At 30.8% G+C, this 24,360-nt stretch overlaps 1 protein-coding gene across 2 annotated transcripts; it reads left to right on the top strand.

Moving 5' to 3' along the window:
* Positions 1 to 7,670: 7,670 nt before the first annotated feature.
* On the top strand, positions 7,671 to 22,806 carry LOC142318866 (uncharacterized). Of its 2 annotated transcripts, XM_075355441.1 has the most exons (3): positions 7,671 to 7,897; positions 10,086 to 10,802; positions 15,439 to 22,806. In XM_075355441.1, the coding sequence occupies exons 1-3, from the start codon at positions 7,780 to 7,782 to the stop codon at positions 15,456 to 15,458; spliced, it is 855 nt and encodes a 284-aa protein (XP_075211556.1). In that variant the 5' UTR covers positions 7,671 to 7,779; the 3' UTR covers positions 15,459 to 22,806. The 2 variants fall into 2 exon arrangements, with proteins under 2 accessions (XP_075211556.1, XP_075211555.1); XM_075355440.1 differs by having other exon boundaries at positions 10,086 to 22,806.
* The last annotated feature ends 1,554 nt before the right edge of the window (positions 22,807 to 24,360 follow it).

The following is a 24,360-nucleotide window of genomic DNA, read 5'->3' as shown; positions in this document are numbered from 1 at the left end:
TAAAATAACGTTTATAATCATAATGTTATCATTTGTGGTAGAACTTTGTACCTTAAACGATCGAATAAAACAGAATAAAAAAACAGTTTTATTTAATATTACTGTTCAATTCATTAATAATATCAACAACAGAATTTCTAAGTCGTAATATAACAGGAGATAGATATTTTTTAGGATTCAGAACAATATTTCAAAGTAATAATAATATTAACACAAAGACAAAAATATTATTTTAAACTTGAATTAATTAATAAAATGGTGACGAGGAAAATTAAACAGAAGAAGAAGAGATAACTTACAAACAAAAACAACGATGTCAGTAAGCGAGCACGTATACCGTACGCAAGTTTTCCCGCCCAGCAAGCGAGCACGTGTACCGTGCATGCTTTTTTTCCCACCATTTTTACCCACCAATTTGTTTTGGTTAGGTTAGGTTAGGTTTTGATAGTTTAGGTTTTTGTTACGTGCCGGCCTCCGTGGCGCGAGTGGTAGCGTCTCGGCCTTTCACCCGGAGGTCCTGGGTTCGAATCCCGGTCAGGCATGGCATTTTTGACACACGCTACAAATCATTCGTCTCATCCTCTGCGGAATGAAATGCTTGAGTGCGGACACTCAAGCATTTCATTGAGGTAAAACAAACCAAAAAAAAAAAAAGAAGGTTTTTGTGACGTCAGATCGGAGGGGGCGATGACGTCAGCGGGGTGGAGGGGGCGATGACGACAGAGGGGGACCCCGGTGATGACGTCACAGGGGATTCCCTGATGGCGCCACGCTTTCTGGTGACCTTGATTTTGTGCCAAACTCCATTTCTACACTACTGCTATAGCTCTCGTGATAATCACCTTACGTACTAGTATAGTGATTGGTACAAATCTAACAATCGATAGTAGAAGTCGGTAATTGTATCTATTAAAGATGTTGGTTCTTCTGTGATTCATCTAGTAATGGGCCAAATCGAATGATTTTAATAATCGAGGTATTTGTAATCGAGTAATTAATTCGAAATATTAATATTACTCATTTTTTTCGCAAGTTCAAACATTGAATAATATTATTAGTTTGACTAATACACTTTAATAGCTGTTACTAATGGATCATTTCCTATGTTATGACTGTCTACTGGTTACTGGCGCCGCAATTAATCCCAACCTAAAAATTATTTTCTGCAAATACCGTGGTTTTACTTGAATTATTATTTCATTCTAATTCAGTCACTAATATTTTGATATTTTTGTTTATAAATCTTGCGTTAATAGTGTGGTGTTATTTGTTAACGTTTCAGTCACTGTCAAATAATAGCGTTTTTGAGTTCTATTTTCTTTAGTTGTTGGATTCAGTCTACAGAATTTTTCGTTTATTTTAGTATTATAGGAGTTATTACTTAATAGAATTTACTCCTTTAGAAATTATTTCGTTAAACTTTGGTTTTATACAGTTTCATTATTTTTCGTTTATAATTTAGCCAATTAGAAACTTTCATATTTGGTTGTATTTGTGGAGTATAATTATGAAACCAGGCGGGAAAATCATCAATCGTTTGGATATTTTTTACTAAAAATGAAGACAAAAAAATGTTTCTTGAAAAATTTGCAAAAAACATTTAAAATTTTTTGGCAAAAAAATAATTTCAAACCTAAAAGAGCACTTAAGACGGAAATATCTTTTACACTTAAATGAAGAATAAGGTAATAATAATAATAATAACGAAAGAGGAAATACTTCTGAAACTTCTACTTCATCGATTAATCAACCTCACCAACGTACAGTACAGTAATAGCAGATTCTGTTCCTTCCACATCATCAGCTGAAACACCAGGTAGTAACATTTTATAATTTCATTTAATAAAGTAAATACAGTTACGTCTAAAAAACAACTACATATTTGGACATTAAGACAAAGAATAACAGCAGAAAAACTGCGATTGATAGATGCATCATTAAATGGTAGCTATTGATTTCCAACCTTTATCATTGGTTGAAAATCCTAGTTTTTTAGAATGTACAAGGAAATTGGAACCACTGTGCACACCAGCTAGTAAGAAAAATTTATCATGTACAGTGCTACCACAAATTTACTCTGAAATATCGGAAAAAATGAGATATATGTTAAATTCAATAAAAAATATTTCAGTAGCTACCTATATTTGGTCGACCTACGACAATAAATCGTTTGTTACAGTGATAAGTCATTTTTTACACAGTAACAAACTGCATTCAATTGTACTCGCGAAATATTTGTTGCTCTTACAGGAATGGCAATCGGCACTATTTTAAAAACAATTTTCGAAGAATGGAATATCACCGACAATAGTTGCAGACAAAGGATGTAATATAAAAAATGCAATTAATGAACATACAAATTTGCATTACCATCCGTGTGTGGCTCACACCTTTAATTTATCTCTCCAAGATGCTATTAAAAAGAACAAAGAGTTCTCAGGCTTATTGAAAAAATGCAGGTATCTTTTTCATATTTTAAACATAGTGTTACGACAACTGGCAAATTAAGGAAGGGATAAACAAATGACCTTGGGAAAACCTGTATTAAAACTTAAACAGGATGTCTCTACTAGGTGGAATTCTGTTTTAGTGTTACTGGAAAAGCTTCTTTTTTCCCTTTTTTTTACCACTGAGGTTGGTCCTTTTACAGCATTGCACAACTTCAGTGTACCTTGCCTCATACCTTTCGAGACCCCATGAGATCTGGCAATGTCGTGCCCCACGGGATCGTTCATCCGGCAGGTCAGGACTCGGTCTTCACTTTTCCATGCCTCTAACCAGGGCCATCCAGAGGGTCCCAGCCGGGACTCCGGTCTTTTAGTACCCAAGCATGAGGGGTCCCCTGTCACTCATCGAGAATGGCCCACCTAAGCGAGCCACAATCTCATAAGTGGGGCTTTCTTTCTCCTGTTTAGCCTCCGGTAACTACCGTTTAGATAATACTTCAGAGGATGATATGTATGAGTGTAAATGAAGTGTAGTCTTCTACATTCTCAGTTCGACCATTCCTGAGATGTGTGGTTAATTAAAACCCAACCACCAAAGAACACCGGTATCCATGATCTAGTATTCAAATCCGTGTAAAAATAGCTTGCTTTACTAGGACTTGAACGCTGTAACTCTCGACTTCCAAATCAGCTGATTTGGGAAGACGCGTTAACCACTAGACCAACCCGGTGGGTTTCATAAGTGGGGCTGACTTCAGAAATTCCTACCCGAATCCTTACGCCCCGTCCCAGTCTCTGGCATCCTTCTTTTTTGTACCAATTATTCTGGTCCCCAAAATCACAACCAGATTCCATTCGCGTCTGCCCGTTCACATGAATGGCATCGTCTCTTCTGGCGTGAGTCTTTGTAGTCCTAGGTTTCTCCGGGTCTCATCCCATCTATGACAGTAGTACATAGTGTGTTCGGCAGTATCATTCTCATCACAATATCTGCATAATGGCGAAGCTCTTTTTCCGAATCGGTGGAGGTAGGCTTCAAACCTTACATGCCCAGTGACCAACTGGGTCAGGTACACCACCTCACGTGTAGAAGCCCACCTCACCAGATTTTCTTAACACCCATCCATCCACACGTGGGATGATTGTCCTCGTCCAGCTGCCCGTGTGGGATGCCTCTCACTCTGCTTGCCATTCTTCTAATAAGGACTCGAGCCTCAGTCCTAGGCATGCCGTTAAAACCCCTCCATAACATTCTTGCTTTTAATTTAACAGGTGGTACGCCTGCAATAACTTCCGTTGCACGCCTCGGTACAGTTTTATAAGAGGAAGTCATTCTGATGGACACTCTTCTTTCTTTGTAGCGCAGCTACTTTTTTCACATTTTTCTCTTTATCAAAAGCCGTCGCCCATGCTGGTACTGCATAAAAAATTATGGATGTTACCACTGTCAATATGAGTCTTCTTCTGGATGATCTCGGGCCCCTATGGTTGCTCATTAATCTGCTCAGCTTGCTGATCGCCCCTTCAGCGCGTTCGGTAACTGAATTAAGATGTGCATTAAACAGCATTAAACTCTACTCCCCTGGGCCGGTCCGACTGGTTGGTATTGCGCCACCCAGGGAGTGCCTGTTCTACTCTAATGGGCCTTCCCACCTACCGGCTATAAGTCCGGCATGGCAGGTCGGCTCACCGGTCAGTTCTTTTGCCCATCCGTATATCGCCACCTCAATACCATGTATTGTCGTGACGTGGCGATTAGGTATTTTCAGGTCTTGATATTAACCTAACGAAAAACCCTTAGGAGTCCCCAATGGATTATCGGAACCGACACACCTCGGCATGTCAGCCCTCACCACTGAGGCTGTCCACCCTGCCCTATGCTAAAGTTTAAAATCCTAGTCTCCTCTCATCGTTGTTTTTCTGCATAAGTATTCTTTTGATGACCAACTCAACTTTTTTCCAAGTTTCTTCACTGTTTAACATACTATTGATTAGTCTCCCAGTTCCATCAGATGACAGGTCAATACCGTCTGTCTCTTCCCTCCATTTATGACATACAGTGAAAGTATGTTCGACATCATCATCACAGTCACAGTACATACAGGCTGCAGTTTCCCTTCTACAGACTCTATGCAGATAGTAATTAAAACTACCGTGTCCTGTAAAATACTGTGACGTGTAAAAGTTTATTTTACCGTGTTTTCTATGTATCCAGTTCCTTAGATTGGGGATTAACCTTCTGGTCCTGTCTCCAGGGCCTGCTGTGCTCCATCTATCCTGCCATCTCTCTAGTAGCCTATGCCTCGCTTCATGAACTTCAACACCTTGATCTCTTTCGACTCTGAAATGAGCCATAAGGTCGATCGGAGGCACTCCTGATAAAATGCATAACGCCTCATAGGAGACTGTCCTGTACGCGGAATCCACGCCAAGCAACAGTCTCCTATGGGTCCTAACTAAGCATGCCAAGTTCTTCTTTATCCGTACTGAAGGCCACCATACCAGGACAGCATATAATATCGACAACATAACCGAGGACGCAACAACCCTCCTTTTAGACGCTTTAGGTGCTCTTTGAGACGTCATAATAATATTAAGAGATTTAGTCATCTTATCAGCCCTATTGCAAACCTCGTGTATGAGTTCCGTAAATGCACCATTTCTCTGAAAGGTGACCCCCAAGTACTTTAATCTATCTGCTTCTGCTATTACTTGTTCATTGACCTTGATATTAGCCGCTCGATGATCCTTCTGCCAGTAAATGTAATAAAATTACATTTACCAGTATTTAGCATTAGATTCTTTTCACATAGCCAACCATTTATTATCTGCAATGCCAAATTGGCCTTTTCTTTTGCCTCCAATTCATGCCTGTCACTCGCCAAGACCACCAAATCGTCGACATAGGCCATAACTCCAACCCCAGCAGGATAGTCTAGATTTAAGATCTCATCAAACGTTAAGACCCATAATAATGGGCCTAAAACTGAGCCCTGGGGCACTCCACCGTGTATATCTATCTCCATTTCTCCTTCTTGCGTTGCCATCTTGCATGTTCAGAGAGGTATCTCATTACTACTGTCCACCAGTAGCCTTTCAAATAACTTTCCCAGGGTGTTCAACAAGCTAATGGGCCTATAGGATTTCCGGTCAGGCCGAGCTTCTCTCTGTTTAGGTATTAGAACAATCCTGGTTTCTTTCCAGCAACTTGGGAATTGTGCTACCTTCATAAACTGGTTAAACGCAACCAGTACAGTCCATGGGTGTTGTCTCACCAACATCCCAGGAACCTGATCTGGTTCCAGGGCAGATGTTCCATGGCAATGCTAGATTGTTTGACAGACAATCTAGATTGTACAGATTGATTGATTGATAGACAATGCTAGATGTTCCATGGCAAATATGCCGCTAGCATATTTGCCATGATATAGCCTCGTGCAGTTGGCAATCTGCCGCCCAGTTCATAACTTTTTGCATTAAAATCCCCCATCAAGGGCTTTCTAACACTTCTTATATAGTCCTCAAGATCATCGATATAAAATGAAAGGCTATTGGAAGTAAAAGATCCAATGTCCGTTACTATATCTGAAATTCCGAAATTGCTCCCCAATATTTGGATGCCTTAGAATGGATAATCGTCACCGATTGTATTAGTGTTTTAAAGCCTGTTCAGCAAATGACTGTCGAGTTGTCAGGAGAAAAATATCGGACGATGGCATTAATTGTTCCCTTAGTAAAAGGGTTGCAACAAACATTACATTTTTTTAATTTCAAAAACAAATGTTGGAGTTAATTTAAAAGAAAATTTATTTGGAGTTATTGGCAGAAGGCTTGGTCGTTTGGAAGGTAATAAATTAGTAGCCAACGCCACTTTTGTTGATCCGAGATTTTAAAAAAAACCCGCGTTTGACGTAGAAGAAAATACAAAAATGCCCAAAAATGGATAACTGATGAGGTTACGAATTTAATTAATCAAAGGCGAATGGACGTTGATACTCTGTTGTTAAATGAAAATCTTATAACCTCAGACACAAATCCTAAAAACGGTCTTTGGTGTTTATTTGAACAAAAATTGCGTAAAGTGCAAACAACAATGACCCTTGGAACAACCGGAATATTACAAATACGACAATATTTGGAAATGGCACATTTAAACACTGAAAAATCCTTTGAAATTTTGGGAATTGCAAAAAAATCATTACCTGAATTACTGAGATAGATTTAAAATACTCCTATACACCTGCAACATCAGTTCCATCAGAAAGAGTGTTTACTAAGGCTGGACAGTTGACCAATTTGCTTATGAATAGATTTTATCCAAAAAAACCTGGACAGAATAATTTTTTAAATGGCTATTTTAAAGTGGAATCTTAAACTGATTTATCTTTTATAACTTGTTTTTTCCTGGTATTAAGTTTAATAACTTTAAAATTTACAAACAAAAATAAAAACCGTAATTTAATGAGTGTTTTTGTGAATAAATTTAATTAAAATTAAATAGATCGTAAGCTAATTAAAAAAAAAAAAAAATTATAAATGACATTTTGAAGTGATGGAGAACATTTATTTTGCCTAATTTTTATATTATTTGATCGTCTTGATGTTATATTTTCTGAAAAAACCTTAATTAATAATTATTTTTGTAGATAAGAATTTAGCAGTGCAAAAATGCATCAAACTTTTCTCTTTTTAATTTAAAAAAAAAATTAACATATAGTTCTGGCATTTTATTTAAGTTATTTCTTTTCTTTAATTAATAAAAGTGAAAGTGGAATGATAATAGTGTAGCGATCTGTGAATTCCTAAGACATGGAATTGAAAACATAATGTTTACGGTGAGTACGAATTAAATTTTTTTTTCCAAATTAATAGTAGGAGGGTAATACGAGTAGCATAGTGAAGTTGCGAGAAATGACATCAAAAAATAAATTTGCCTCGTTACTGGAATTAGTAATTGTATATTAAAATATTCACTCGAGCGAAAATGAAAACTAGTAGTTGATATTTTCTTTTCATTCATATTCTTATTAGTAGTTTGTGTTCGGTCTTTACATCTTCCAAATCTGAGCGTCTGACGAATTAAAAGTAGTAAATTTACCAATCTACATTCATAACATTCCAAGCGAGAACATCATTCGATTGATGCAGTTAGTAATTCGATATATCTCGAGATATTTTAACAATCGAATTGTAACTACTTTTTAATTCGAGAAATCCCGTTCCTATATTCGTCGCTACTTCTGAGAAATGTGGTGTAACGTGGGTGATGATTTTCCTTAAGTTTAATAATTGTTTGCTTAAGTAACGATTTTCTTCTTTATTCTAAACGATAATGCATCATCTATGCGTGCTTTTATATTTCTTTTATTTTCCTCAATGCTATAATGCTCCTGTGCTTATTAATCTTGAAAGCCGACTTGATGTTCCAGGAAACGAAAGTAATGGAAAAGGTATTTTTAACATTATTATATAAAATTATTACTTTTACAGAAATAATTTTCTCATTTTAGCTGTCAATAGACAGCTAAATTATTTACTGCGTATCATTCTGTAAGTTGTGCTGTTTGCTGAATATTGCATTGGTTGGGTAGTACTTAGTACAAGATTGAATCTGTTTGCTGAAAGTAATTAATTATTCTGTATGTAATGTACATCAATCGGTAATCATATTTTCCTAACTGCATATCCAATTTAGGTATGCAGTTATCTAAGCATTTTGTTATGCCAATATACTGTAATAGATATTGTCATGTTATTTATAATTTTGTATTTGGTCCAATTTACATTCATTAAAGGAGAACTCATCCATCCAAGAACACCGGTATATTCAATCTAATATTCAAATACGTATAAAAGTTGGCATTACACCTGCTGTTAAACAAACAATAATCTTTACAATATTCTAATAAAAAAACGTGTTCACATGTATAGCATATTGACAACAAAACATGTGCCCCTCAGTGGATCTTAAAATCTAGTATATATTTTATGCAGTGTATAAAATAATTGTAATAATTAAAATGTTGCAATTGTATACAGTATAATTTTACGGCATATGCTTTAGCAGGCTTATAAATAACTTAGAGGACAAAGTAAGTTTAAAAAATTGCACTTTTTAAATATTCAAGCAAACAAAAATTGCATAAATTTAAAAACTGAGTTATCTATTCCAATGAAAAATTTATTAGATGTTATATAATTAATTAAAAATATATTTTTATTTAGTAGGGTTATTTATAAATTTATTAGTGTAAATAAAATTATGTAAATTAGTCTAGAATTGTATGAAGAATGTAGTTATATGAATTCAGTTAAATGACATATTTAAAGTTATTTAGTCATAAATTACTTGTAACTGATCATATTGTGTATTGTCAGTTTGATCAAAGGATATTAAGAAATTACATTAAAATGCTTACAAATATAAAATTAATTTACTTTTTAGAATCTTACTATTTACAAAATATATAAATTATAATGTCTATTATGAAAATTAATATAAAACAGGAAGTGATTATGAGATTGGAATTATAAATCAATATTATAAAACTTGATTTTTCTTTTTATGTTCTTCATTCTACTTCATGTTCTCGTACTTTGCTTATAGAAGCTTCTCTACATGACACAGCATTTTGCGGTTATAATTAGTGTGTCAGATTATTAGTTTGATGATAATTTTATTCATTTCCGTTGCTGTGAATTTTTAATGATTTGATAAGATATTTTGATAAAAAGATAAATCACTCTGTACAGTAGTTTTTTATTATTATAAACAGAATTTTTATGTAGTACTATAAAACAAACTAGTGCCTGATTGTATTATTTTTGTGATTGTTATTTGGTATTTATATAAACAATAATTCATTTCTGATGCCCAGTTCTAATAAGTTTATCTTAAACATCTAAGTCCTAGAATTAATTATTCTAAAGTAGATATATTGTTAGGACCTTTTCAATTTTAAATTAAATCCTAATACAGCCGGAATAAATGTATTCACAGGCTTGTCGTGCCCAACCAGTTTCTTTCTGGTACTCTGTATGACTTGGCACTGTAAAAGTGTCACTATATGGTGACCCTTTATTGTATTTCTTGATTGTTTTACGGGGGTGAGGTCATCACTTCTATGGTCATAATCAGCAAGATTGGTAATGTTATTTATATCACCTAGTGTATGCCTGAATAATTGTTCAAAATTTAATGTGATTGAATTTTGCTATTAACAAATTGTGATATAATAATAACTTACCTGAATCATACAATCACTACTGGACAGATAAAAATTTATATTTCAATATCTACTCATTTTTGTTTTGGATTTAGCTCTTTAAAATCGTTCTTAACTGTCTTGTTACGATTCTGATAGTAATAAATAAATAATGAAGATAATTTGAAAATAATGTACATATAATAAATTATTTAGAATAGTGGAATAGCAGGATAGAAATAATTATGTTTCATAGTTGGATGGTGCAAGCAGATGTTTAATTTTCAATTTTACCTTTGAATAAGAGTAAACTGACTATACTGGATGGATGAGGAACAAAGTGCAGTTTCTAACTTCAGTTATGCATGGCCACCAGCAAGTATGCAAGCTTTTTCTATTAAAAATATATTATTAATTGATTCTTTATTTTCAGAAAAAGATGGTATTGCTCCTGAATTTAACTCAAGTCCAACAGTAACTTTACCAAACATTCCAGTTAGAATACCAATTCAGCAACTTAAAAAACAGGAAAATGAGCCTGAAAAGAAAAACATTACGCTACAGGCAGAATCCAAAATCCAAAATCAGAGTTCAGAATTACTAAATGGCAAATCAGAAACTCAGTTGTATAAACCTGCGGTAGTGAGTGTTGACCAATTAGACTTAAAAGAAGGAGGTACAAATGCAGATATTTATGTTAGTGAAAACAATAATACGGTATCATCAGATGGTCAGTTTTTTTGTAATTTATGTGCTTGCCCTCCAATTAAAAGTTATAATCCTGAAAGATGTAAATTATGTCCACCCTGTTCAAGTTTAAATACTGAACCTTTTGATGTAGTTAATAATAACCAATATAATGACAACAATAATAATTACGAAAGAACAAACTCTTCAGTTGTTGAAACATCAGTAAAGGAAGAAGCAGTTAATTCAGATGATATTACTTATGACGCACAAGAAATAAATGAAAATGATGAGCATGTAATTGCTGTGGGACATAGTCATGATAAAATGAGATATATATTAAAGGATGCAATTATAATGTTGACAACACCTGTATTATTATTTTTGTCTATAATTATATGTCGAAAAGCTAAACATTTATGTCAGAGAAGACATTATATAAGGTCCACTTATCTTATTGATGGTATGTATACTGAAAATAATCCTTTATGTGTTAGTGATGTTATGCTACTTAGCGATAGATAAAAATTATTTGAGCATTTACTATTGTAGAAGAAGGAATTTTTAATGCTACAAAAATTACATTTACATGCAAATGTAAATTATATTTATCGCAAATGTAGCAGTATTTCAAAAATACTACACATTAGTAAAGCACTTGTTTTCTTGGAATTTTTACATAAAAAATGTTATTTGTGACAATTCATTGGGAACAACATGTATTTGAACTTATATGTCTGTACACTAAGTGAGCTGAAGGTTTTCTCCAGTTTTTGTCAACCAAACTGTTGGCCGGCTTAGCTGGGACAGATGAGTGGGGTTTGTTGTACTATCTAACCAGATAACATCATCTGACTTCTAATAACATGACACATTTGTATATAAAACACAAATACAACAGACTAGTACAATACAGTAACTAGTACACTAGACGCAGCAGTTGGGTGAGGAGCAGACCTTCAGCTCATGTATTGTATGTGACTAGCAAAATTTGTAAAAACCACCATTCTGGGGAAAGAATAATTAAGTAGCGTTAGGCAGATTTAAATAAATTATGTTAAATGTGATTTTTAGTTGCATAATTAATGTATTTAATTAATAACGAAACATTTTTGGCTGTTAATTTAGAATGCTGCCTGATTTGTGAATAGACATACCGAAGTTTTCTGATCTATAAATTAGGTCAGGGGTTACCAACTTTTTAGTATCCTAGTACATATTCTTAAATAGCAGTAGGGCGGTGTTTAAAGACTATTGTTTAAATTCTTGCCTTAAATGAATACATACAAAGTTTAAATTATAAACTTAATGTAAACTTTGGTTAAAAAATAACTAAATAACTTCAATGCATCACTAAAAGGGTGAAACAAACCAATATAACCAAAATTACTTGGACCATGATGAAACTGAATATATCCTAAAACCTTACACTCATTAAAAAAAAAAACACCCAAAAGAGAAACAAGAATAACAAAAAAATTACCTCGCATTTCCTAATTAGGCTCTTTCATTTTTACTTTGTTTTAATATAAAAAAAGTTCTAAAAAAAATCAGTATCAAAGTCAGTGTGATCTTTGGCATTGGATTTCATTGGGCATTGCCTCATAATTAGGACAGTATGATAATATTTCAGTTTGTAAACAGTCATTAAGATATTTGTCAGTGAATTCCTATTTTAATTTTATGATATTCATAGCAATAACAATGATTCACAAAGGTATGTGAAACTGAAAAATAATTTTATCTTGTACACTACTTGTTTTAAGAATGGAAACATTAAACTTACTTGAACAAGCTCTGCAATGAAACAAGTAGCTATTTCTATTATAATTTCTTGGCAAGTAAAAGGAGTGATAAAAAAGAGACCATTGATTTGATGATACTAAACTGCTAAAATCTCTTAATTTTTTTTTAGTATTTAATGTTGCGTAACAAATAATGACTAGGTAAATGCACTGTTTTCTACCAATTTCTTCTTATTTGAGAACACAAGAGATTTCATCTGCCAATGTAATGTCCATAAGTCAGTTTAGGTTTAAATGAGATTACAGAGCCTATCATTTTAGAGACAGGTTTGTCTTTTCCTAGGAGCTCCAAGTTTAAAGAATTACATTTTTCCATGATGTCTGTGAGAAACCCCTACTCAACCAGCCAGCAAGAGTCAGTTTTCTAAAATTCTCAGTTTTTGCATTAGGATATTTTTTTATGTCTTCATTCAAACTTAAAAATCATAAAATGCAGTGATAACAACTCTAGTTATTCTATGTTGTTCCCTATGTTGATGGTGGAGAAATCTAACAAAACCTGAATTCGTTCACACTTTTCTCAGTTTGACATATTAAGAAGAGGGCTTTGTAAGAAGTAAAGACAATATTGTGATGGTAAAAAATTTCAGTTTCCAGATTTCAATGGAAATATCAATTTTGACTAGTTGGCGTGACGTATGTTTGTACCTCACATATCTCAAAAACAATTAGCCATAGGATGTTGAAATGTTAGATTTAGGACCGTTGTAACATCTAGTTGTTCACATCTGTTTTTGATTGCAATCGACTGAACACAAAGTGTCCAAAACAGCCCAAAATAAAAAAAAATTGGATTTTGGACTGTTTCTTAATTGCAGTAATAAACTCTCATTGAGACCTTTTCAATGATATATCATAAGTTGTACTTATTGTCATTGGTTCCAGAATTATAGCCAAATAAAATTTTAATTAATGAAATATTTGGATCTTATGGGAAGGCACATCAGTTCAAATCAGCCTTCATCTCTTTTTTTTTTATTTAAATATGTTGATTTATTAATAATTATTCTTTCATTATAAAAAAAAAATTATGATGAATAATAATTCAATAAAAAAAAAATATGAAAAAATATCAGAAGTTTTTAAGGATAATAAGTGTTCTGCCCAAAGGCAGGTTTTCACATGGCCGCCCTCCATTCTGCTCGTTTCTGTACCATCCATTTCATTTTATAGTAATTACTTCCCTTTTTACATTCTCTATCATTTTCATTTGTCTCCAACCTCTTGCTTTCCTCCCCGTTACAAATCCTTCCAGTGCCATCACCAACAGGCAGTCACATCTCAGCCAGTGTCCCAACCAACTGCATTTTCTTCTTTTTATCATTTCAATAATCGCCCTCTCTTCTCCTGCTCTACGAAGCACCTCCTCATTCTGAACCCTCTCTGTCCAGCTGATCTTTTCCATCATCCTCCAAACCCACATTTCAAAGGCCTCCATTCTCCTCTCCTCTCCTCTCCTTCCTAATAGTCCATTCTCTGCTGCATAAAGGGCCACACTCCACACAAAACATTTCGCAAGTTTTTTCCTTAGTCGCAGATCTAGTTTGCTACATAGCACTCTCCTCATTTTGCTGAATGCTTCCTTTGCTCTTGCAATTTGTACTTTAACTTCCTGATTACACTTCATATCTTCTTTAATGATGCACCCTAGGTACTTGAAGGATGCCACTTGCTCAACTTTATTTCCCTCAATCCTAATCGTTGCCCTTTTGGTTGATTTGCTAATTAGCATGTTTTTTGTCAGAATTTTCAGAAGTTTTTAAGGAAATAAGATTTTATGTACTTTTCATTTTAAAAAATGTGTAAATGTAATTTAATATGCATTCAAGGAAGTTACGTGTTATCCACATCAGATTTTTTATGACTTTTTTATGTCTAATGCTTGCATACATAACTGAAGTAATTATGCCTAAACAAAACCAAGTATTAACCTTGGGAAATTATGATTGACAGTATTTTTGGTTTTTTGCTGAAAGACTGTAAGAGGTTTTTAGTTGTAACCTTATAATCAATTTTGACCAAGAAAGAAAATATAATTTTTATAAATTTTTTTTCCATGATAAACATTTTTCTTATGGGATTTTTTTTAAACGTCTTACTTAAAACTTTATTTAATAACATGCAAACTTGCAGGATGCAAAGATAAGCCTCAGATATGGTGGTTTTGTAGGATTTGCCATTGCTTACTTATTTATCTAATAATCAAATAAATGATTTAGTCAAATAATAAATTAACAGTTTGTAAATGAGTTTTAGACATTTACGTACATATATTTTGAACTTCAAGTAAATTAATAAACAATGATGAATGAGTAATTTGATTAATCAGTCCTTCAAGTAAAGAAAAATGTCTTGAGTTTGTGAATATTTCATTGTTCATATACTGTATAAAATAATATGATTGTGCTAATTATATTTCTGTATAAACTAATAATTTGTTAACTTAAACATTTACTATAATTATTACATTATTTTTCATTTTTTTATTATTTTAAACTATTATGTATTTTATGTAACATGTGTAGCCTTATGGCACTGAATATTTTTAATTTTTATTCTGAACTGTGTCTAAATAGTATGCAGAATAACAAAGAAAAAATGTATAATATATTTGTGTATATAATATAAAGTAAGGCATTGATAATGTCGACTGCATTGAATTGTGACCAAAATTTATTCTAAATTCTTCAAAAGAATGTAGAATAAATTTTGGCCTTGTGTTTGTTTATGTCAAGGAGATAGTTAACTTGTGCCTTACACTGTTGGGTCATTTTTAACTGTTTTATAATAGATATTTTTAGTTAACCAATTTTCTGTGATAATCAAGATAAAAAATTTAATTTTTTACAAATTATTCTCTACTTTATTTGTTGTATATATCTCCCTGTTCCTCAGTACAGTCCATTAGGCCTTTACATCAAAGTTATGCATGTAAAATAATAATAAAAGTCAATTTTTACCCAATGTTGTTGCTTTCAGTTGTCTTTGGCAAAATCTTTATTTTTTTTAAGTTTCTAACATACAGTTTAGCATTTTATCTAGGTCCCAGTATGATTTATTATAATTATAAACAGAAATATGCTATTGCTTTGTAGAGGTGGGTGTAAACCAAAACACTGTTTTTTATTCATTGAAAAAATAACTGTTTGCACAAACTGTTGGGAAGAACAGGTTAAATTATTGATTTGTTACTGTTAATGGAACATTTTTCAATTACATTGTTAAACTGCTTGTTTTTTTTAATTTAAAAACAGTAGTCTCATTTTAATATTTTTCTCATTGCATTGCTTGCAGGTTGCAGGATATTTTGTTGATGCTAGCAAATCCAGATATTCTATCAGAAGATTTTCAATTTTATGAACATTTTATTCTGCACTTTAATATTTCAGTATTTTCATGAATAAGATTTGTTTGGTTTTTGAAACTGAGTTCGATCTTAGCAGTTAGCTTACAGTGTTTTTAATATTGATAAAACAACAGTCTGGGGGAAAATGACCTATTCTCAGCAAACAGCAAACAATTTATTCACTTTATGTGTTTTCATTAATTTAACATTTGTTAGAATGAGCTGACGGCACGGCACTGTTTGGTATTTTGTTTGATATTTTCTGACACATTACTATTACTACTACTACTTAGTGGACAGAATTTTTTAGTTTGTTCCATTATTGAAAGCATTAATTCGTTTTTATTACTATAGTTTACTGTTTATATGGTAACATGATTAGTTGTTAGTTTTTGATTATTTTTAGTAGCATAGATTAGGATATTCTACCTATTTGGAGTTAAAATTATGTTGCACTTGTGTTCTGTGATTTGTAGTGTTTTTATTTTAAATCAACAAGCTTTATTTTTATCCTGAATGTACATATAGTGTTTATAAAATTGATAACATAGGTTGCATTTTGTCTTATTAAACTATATTTTTACATTTCTCTATTTTATCATATTTTTATATTATTTTTTGTATGCTATTTATTTTGTATTTTTGGTAGTGAAAGTTATTGTTTGTAGATTTTTTTATTTGATTTAGATTTTAAAAATAATTGTTTGATATAATTTTTGCATATTAAATATAAAAATTTAATAAAAATTACTGAAATTTTTGAATTCACATCTGTGGCAGTCTACTAATATAAATTTATTAAAAAATCAACCTAAATAAAAATTTCTTTATGTAATCAACAGAATTCCTTTTATGAAGAAAATGCTAGTTTTGTCCTGATGTTTTACATCAGAAATTTATTTAATTTTAAGATCAAAGACTATAAAAAATGTTATTTATTAATTTTGATTTTTTGACTAATAAAAAAAAATCTGAAAGTTTTTTAATGTGGTTTTTGTGTATTTTCTGAGCATTTGTTATTTTCATTATTAATACTTTTTGTAAAACCCCAAATTATTTTTCATTAATAATTACTTTTTGTAAAATCACAATTATTTCTTATGAATTATGGTTTTTATATTAGGATGGTTATTGAAGAACGGAAATCAGATATAATGGTTACGATATAATGGATATAATCAACCATTCTACATTTTTGGTTAGTCTATTTTGGGTTTGATTTACAGCTTGGTTGTGGCATACTTGCAGTTTCATTCATATCATATTTGTTAAAATTAAAGAAATTATTCAGCATTATACATTACATTAAATGCCATGTTTATGCAACTATTAACTTGTTAGAGCTTAGTGTGGCTGGCTTAAACAGCACGTAAAAGTCTTTTCAATTAATCCAGCTCTTACTTCCTGTAAAAAATAATTTTCTTTAAAAGGGCATTTTTTTAAATTCTGAATAAATAGAATGATCCGTGTATCAGTTGCATGAAATAAATAATTAAAATATGCAGATAGTACATTCTGTCTGATATGTATATATATATATATGATTTTTTTAATACTAGAAATCAATTCTTATGATTATATATTGTTTACATTTATGTTATTATTATTATTATGCTTCATATTTATATTTTATTATTTATTTTCATTTATTGATTAATGTTAAGAAAATGTCTGATATATATAATTTTTTTAAATACTAGAAATCAAATCTTATGATTATTTATGGTTTATATTTATTTATGTTATTATTATTATGCTTCATATTTATATTTTATTATTTATTTTCACTTATTGATTAATGTTAAAAAAAAATTTACTTATTTAACAAGTACACAATAGAATAAAAATAGTCATGTCTAATTAAGCAATTATAATTTAACTAATTAAAGTAATAAAAAATTAATCAAATAACTAAAACTTTGCTATATTGTTTTCATTACAGTTTTTTTTTTTAATGCACCATATATTTAAATGTAATCATTTCATTAATACAATCTAGCAGCTAAGATAGAATGATATCAGGTATCAGGAGTAATTAAACAAAGTTAAGTCATTTGACGTCAAATACCTTATAAATTCTTTTTTGTGTACTTTATTATTCATAACTAATCCCTTATAATATAACGAGTGGAGTTTTTTTTTGTGTTTAGTATCTGTTACTTTAAATCTTTATTCAGTAATAATTTATCTTTATTATTTTTAAATTAGTAAAATTTAGTTGTAATGGCAATTGATTATATTAATTTTTTTTATTATTTATTTAAATATAAATTGTAGTGGGCATTTTTTTTTAAATTGAAGTTGACCTAAACGTGAGGCAACTTATTTTTTTTCTTGTCTAGCCTCCGGGAATTACTGTTCAGGTAGTACTTTAGAGGATGATATGTATGAGTCTAAAACACTCAGTTCGACCACTACTGAGATGTCTGGTTAATTGAAACCCAACCACTAAAGAACATTGGTATCCACAATCTAGTATTCAAATCTGTATAAAAATAACTGCCTTTACTAGGACTTGAACACTGGAACTCTCGACTTCCAAATCAGCTAATTTGGAAAGACGTGTTCACCACTAGACCAACCTGGTGGGTTAAACGTGAAGTAACTATACAAAATAAACCTCACTTTGACTCATAAGATATTTCAGTCTGAATTGCACTGCTTTTGAATGATTGATCTTTTGACATTAGTCAAAAGCTTGTAGAGTTTAATGAATTAAGTTATTCTAGAACTTTTCTTTGCAGCTGTATTTAATTGAACATTTCTATATTTCTTATAAAAATATATTTTTTATACAGTCTATCATACATACTGGCAACCCACTTAAGATGAGTATAATTATAATTAATAAAACATTATGAAGAAAATTTCTAACAATTTTTTATTTGCTCTGATGGTTTACGTACACATTGAATGAATTCAGTTTAAAAAAAACTTAAACTTTTATAAGTCTTAATACATTTTATTTTTAAATATCTGATAAACATAAAAATGCATCATTAAATGCATAGTATTTCATTATAACAGAAAATTATCACCTGTTCTATTCTATTAACTTAATAAATTTAAAATTATAAAAAAAAGTAATATTACTAAAAATTCTCATTTATAAAAATTATTGGAATAAAAAAAAAATCTAGTGATTAAGCCAAGTTGACAGTTAGATTTGTTCTTAAATAGTCATCTTTCTTTATCTGATCTAATGCATTGCACTAATGAATAATCCTCATTATGGATTTCAGTAATGCTTAGGTATTTGATTTTCGTAAGGAAAAACTAGTAATGTTCCAATTTATCAGTTAATTGGTTTGGTGCTTTTGCAGTATTATTCTATATTAATTATTCTCTTGAAATTTTGAGGAAAAAGTTTTTCTTTGTTAAGAACCTCTGTCTTCATCTTTTAAGTGAGGATTGAACTGTTGCAGATAATGTGATTACAGTTTATTTCTTTAATTCATTTCTATAATTTTTTATGACCTTGCACTGTGACAGAAATAGTTACTTGTTATTTAAAAATAACATTTCAATGGATATTAATTTACTTTATTCCAAAATACAAAAAATAAATAAATAAAATAGCTTTAAATATGAATCCAATTTATAACGTACCTTAATATCCTAATCAGAATATCAATCGTTGTAATACATTACGTTATTACATATAATATGTCATTTTCCATCATTGAAACTATTAATAATACCAAGCGTGAACAATATTTTACGACTTATGTAACAACTCCATTCTCCACAGACTGACTCGCATCTTAATTAGCTTACATTAACTTTATAAACTCATAAGCATCTTTTGATTCTTGGAAATTTTATTAATTGCCATCTTCTGCCTTTTTAATTCTGTTGCCATTAGCATGAGAGATATAACAATCACAGGTTCCTATTAAGCCCAGATTATACTGCACCAGTAGTTCAACACATTGGTGAAAGCATTTCTTTTATTCTCCTGGTAAATTTTTTATTCTTTTAGAATTTATAATGTAACAGCTTTCATGGCTTGAAAGAATCTAACACCCAATGGCTTCATCAAATGTGTGCAATATTATTATTATTTATGGGAGACGATAGAAATGAATAAAGTTTTTATAAATAAGCACACTCACATTGATTGGTATCACAAAGATACAAGAGATCACAAAAGTTGAATAAAAAAAAACAATACATTAATATCTAGAGATTAATACCCAAGAGATTAACATATCTAGGTTATTTGAGTGTCACTCAGATACCCCAAGTCCAATGCATGTAAGCATTTCAGTTGCCGGACATCTTCACTGTTGTCTAGGAGATTAAAAACAAGAAATTTCACATGATTGTCTAATCTCTGTCTGTAACTTGAACTGAACCGTTTGATCTCATCGCAAACATAGGGCAATCCAAGGTTGTTATGGATTTTTGTGGTTCACTCTTTCCAGGTGAACCACAGTGACCCACCGGCTTTGTCTAGTGGTGAATGGCGTCTTCCTCCCAAATCAGCTGCTTTGGAAGTTGAGAGTTCCAACGTTCAAGTCCTAGTAAAGTCATTTTTACACAGATTTGAATACTAGATTGTGGATACCTGTGTTCTTTGGTGGTTGGGTTTCAATTAACCACACATCTTGGGAATGGTCGAACTGAGACTGTACAAGACTACACACACTTCATTTACACTCATATATTTCATCCTCTATATTATCTGAAAGGTAATTACCGGAGGCTAAACAGGAAAAAGAAAGAAAGGTGAACCATGGTGCCTCTGCAGTGAATCGTGTCAACTTATTCTGAAAATATTGTATTATCTCAATGTTACGTTTGCTTGTCATACCCCATTGCTGTATGCCATACCTCCAGATTGGTTTAGAATCACCTTGTATATCGAAATTTTGTTGAAAGAGACAGGTGCAAGTTCTTACCTAACAACCAATAAAGCCTCTTATACTTGGTGTTAAGTTGTTTTTCTTTTCTTTTTCACATGGTACTCATTAAATGATAATCAAGGTGGAGCCCAAGGTACCGAACTCAGTCATAATGCAGGATGAAGATGCCATCCTGGTGGACTAGGAGGGGGACAGTCACTCCTTTTGTGAACGTGAGATGACTAGACTTATTCAGATTTACTTTTATCCTCCATATTTCTAGCCACACGCTATTCAGGTCTAACATACATAAATAGTTAAATATGGATGTAGAACTTCTTCAGCAGTACTTCCATGTATTATTAAAGATGTGTCGATTTTAAAATATTAGAAAATTTTAATCCTTGGCAACATTTAACTTTATATTTTGGCTGCTGTTCCAAACCAAGTTCATTTTTTATAGATTCAAAATATTATCAGATTGTTTATACTGAAAAACATTTTGTTTTTTAATGAAGTAAAACAAAAATTTGTTTTGTCAATTGCTACTCTATTGCAGCAAATCATTCAGTTAGTTGAATAGTAGATAGTATAAAGTGCTTTGTCAGTAGCCCTTACCAGGTAAATCATTTATTAAATTAGGTTGTCAATGGAAAATAGAAACAAAAGTTTTAATGCTTTTACGATGCGTTTAATCTGTACATACAGGTTATACTCACAAGCATGTTGCTAGTTCATGCTGACAGTTTCTGAGAATAAAAAATACAATGAATTTATTAATCTTAAAATTAAAGCAAAAAAATAATAGTTATTAAAATATTAGTTTTAGTTACAATAAAATAACTTTGTATTATTATTATTACTTATACTGTTTTGTATTTAAAACATTTATAGCAATAGTGATTGAGCTCTACATTATTAATTGATGTTGTGTGACTGAAAATTTACATCAGTAAGTAAATTTTGTTAAATCCACATTAATTCAGTGTATTTTGAATAATATAAGTAGTACGAGTTTATTTTTTGTTTTATTTTATTAAATATAAATTTACTATTTTAGAAATAATTAATAATGTTCATTGTTACAAAGAGAAAGAAATACAGTAAATTTTCTTTGGGAATGAAGTAGTGCAAAGAAATACCAATTAATGCCTTATGTGTTAACCTTTGTATTTAAAATTATAAACAGTAGTAAAAAGTGAGATTAAGTAATGGTATTACATCAGATGTCCAAGTTATTTAAGGTAATGATGTCCTCCCCATTAAAAATCACTGAAAAACTTGTATTGATTATACTAGAAAATTTATATATTTTTATTTGATTTCTAGATTATATAATTTTGACTTAGTTGAGTAGATTGGTGATAACATACAGCAGGACAAACATTTTACACTGAACTAGTCTTAAATATTTAGAACCGTTACAGAGGTTCAGCAATATTATTCACTGTAATTTATTGTCGGTAAACTAAAACTAGTTTATATGGAGGTACTTTTTGATTCTCTAGTATTGCAAGCTCTTTCAGCTGTTGCTGTCTATATTTGGATATAGTAATTTAATATGAAATACAACTTTTATTTATTAATTAGATCATTTTAAAATCTATTAGTTATAAAAATTAATATATGTACTGTGCATTCTGATACTTTGAAACTATTTTTAACTAATTGTGTGATTTCAAAGGTAAGTCTTATGTATATTTATCAAATATGTATGTCTATGTTTATAATACATTGCAGTTAAGTACTAAAACATTGTGTGATACTTATATTTTTTAAAAACTAGATTTTCTAATGATATATTTTTTTATCAATGCCTTAAATTTAAGAGTAGTGAGAGTATTTGTTGTACTGATAGTAAAAATTGGGCGTTTACTGTCAGTTTTGTATTTGTGTAGTTGATGCCTAATTTTTGTATAATTTTCACTTTTGTAGTTTAAATATTAACATTATTTTGTCAACATTTCCACTCATTAAAGATAAGACTTAATAAATTTAATAATAACTTACCTTTAATTTATCTAAATAAACATAAAAATTGTTTATTTTCCATTTTCTATATCACAAAACTGTACCTGAGAGGTAAGGTCCAATTCTTCATTTGAATTAAAAATTTCAGGAAGTTATTCATGTCGTGTCAAATCAGTCCATCAATCTGTATAACTGGTATGATTAGCATTCTGGTTTCTAGATTGGCTGATTTGGGTTGGATTCCAGCAAGGGCTGGCGTATTCCTACTGTGCTTTATTTCATATTTGCATTCATGTTTTATAAAACTGAACTATAAAAATAAATATTCAAAACATTCAGAAATGTTATTGTGTTTTTTCTTTACATGCATTTTATGTGATTTTAGTTGTTAGCTTTGTTGTATATAAAAATTTTGTTTAGTTCTAAGTCATAAAATTTGTACTTTAGATAATTCATGATAATTCAATTATCATTCTAATAAACTTGTCTTTTTTACAATTTAATGTTGTTAGTTCCTGTGTTGTATTATTAAACCAAAAAATAAAAAAAATACTAAGCATTTACATTTAAATATATTAATTTATCTTTTCTTTTATAATTTATTAATCGATGTAATTTCAGTTGTAAGGTTTGTTATGGACTGTTTACATCAAAACTTTCATTTATGTAACTAAATAAACATTCTGGTTATAATACATTACTATGTATTGTATTGTTTTAGAATGTTACACTTTTTTTAAATATTTATTTATTTAAAATATTTTACACAGATATTTATTAATAAAATAATTAATAACATTTGTTTTCAGTTCATAAATAAAATTATATTAAATTACATAAATGTTGTTTGATTTTTACCCTTTTGTCCTTTCAGCCTGCTGAATGGCAGCATTTTATATAATGTGCTATTTTCACTGAAATGGGTATATTCATTTATTGCTTTGTACTATTTTAGGCCCTAACACTAGCCTTTCTTTCAACTGTAATGGATATAAATTAACTAAAGTGTAGGCAGCATTAATTGAATCATTTTCTCTAATGGTAATAATGCTCTTTAGACTACGTGTAAGGCAATATATCATCTGCAATTCAACTAGCTTCGTTTTTTGAAAAGCAACAGCATATCAGATCACTAAAGATTTCAAGGGGAAACTGCTTAATTCCTTATTTTCCCTAGTACTTGTTTGTTGCATTAACTTACTCCAGATGCAGCCAGATAATAGTACTGATTTGCCATTATGAAAAGTAACATTAGAGCAAAAGAAAATTTACAACTCCATTTCCAGGATATACAGTAGTACTTAAAATAATTCTTTGTTCATAATTTTGCCCATATTTATTTCTTCAACTTATTTATCATACCATAAAACACATTTTTCACAAATTAGGATTCTTAGGCAAGCTTACACCTACTGAATGCATGAAATGTAGGCGTATTACGTCCTAATATGCATGTTCAAATCTTATTGCATTAATTTTGTCACATAAGAATATTGATAGGCCTACAGTATTCCATAAGATTCAAAAATTAGTGTGGATGATATAAAGTCCAGAAGACTAGTGAACTTCTTACAAACTTATGGTACAAGCAGCTGATTTCTCCTGTTATTTACTGCTTGTTAATTATTTATGCCCATCATGTTTTTAAAAAAAAAATCATATACTAAATTGAAGTTTAATTTTTTCTGTACACGATAATACATGGTTGCCTGTTAAAGAATGGCCACAAGTAGTGGTTGCCATTATTTGAACTAATTAACAAGAATAAGAATTGCCATTATTTAACAAGAATGCAGTGCAACTATCATGAACAGAAAGAATTAAATTTCAATTTGTTTTGAAAAACAGTGAGAGTAAATAATTAATAATAACATACCTGTTTACACCAGGCAACCTTGTGGTTGTGGCTAACTAAGAGCTGGCAACCAATTTTTTTAAAATTCTTCACATCATTTTCTTTCAAATAATGTTCTAATTCACTTAAAAAACATATAGTTACAATTTGTTGGAATAGATTGATTACAATATATTTAATTAAAGATAATTGCGGCT

Source organism: Lycorma delicatula, chromosome 2 (genome assembly GCF_047948215.1).
Source record: "Lycorma delicatula isolate Av1 chromosome 2, ASM4794821v1, whole genome shotgun sequence".
Taxonomy (NCBI): domain Eukaryota; kingdom Metazoa; phylum Arthropoda; class Insecta; order Hemiptera; family Fulgoridae; genus Lycorma; species Lycorma delicatula.
Note: the sequence above shows the minus strand (reverse complement) of the source record. Positions and strands in the feature narration are given on the sequence as shown.

Coding starts and splice junctions, on each gene's coding strand:
- LOC142318866 (XM_075355440.1), top strand. CDS start 7,780: ATGCATCATCTATGCGTGCTTTTATATTTCTTTTATTTTCCTCAATGC. Junction 7,898..10,085: donor AAACGAAAGTAATGGAAAAG/GTATTTTTAACA, acceptor CTTTATTTTCAG/AAAAAGATGGTATTGCTCCT.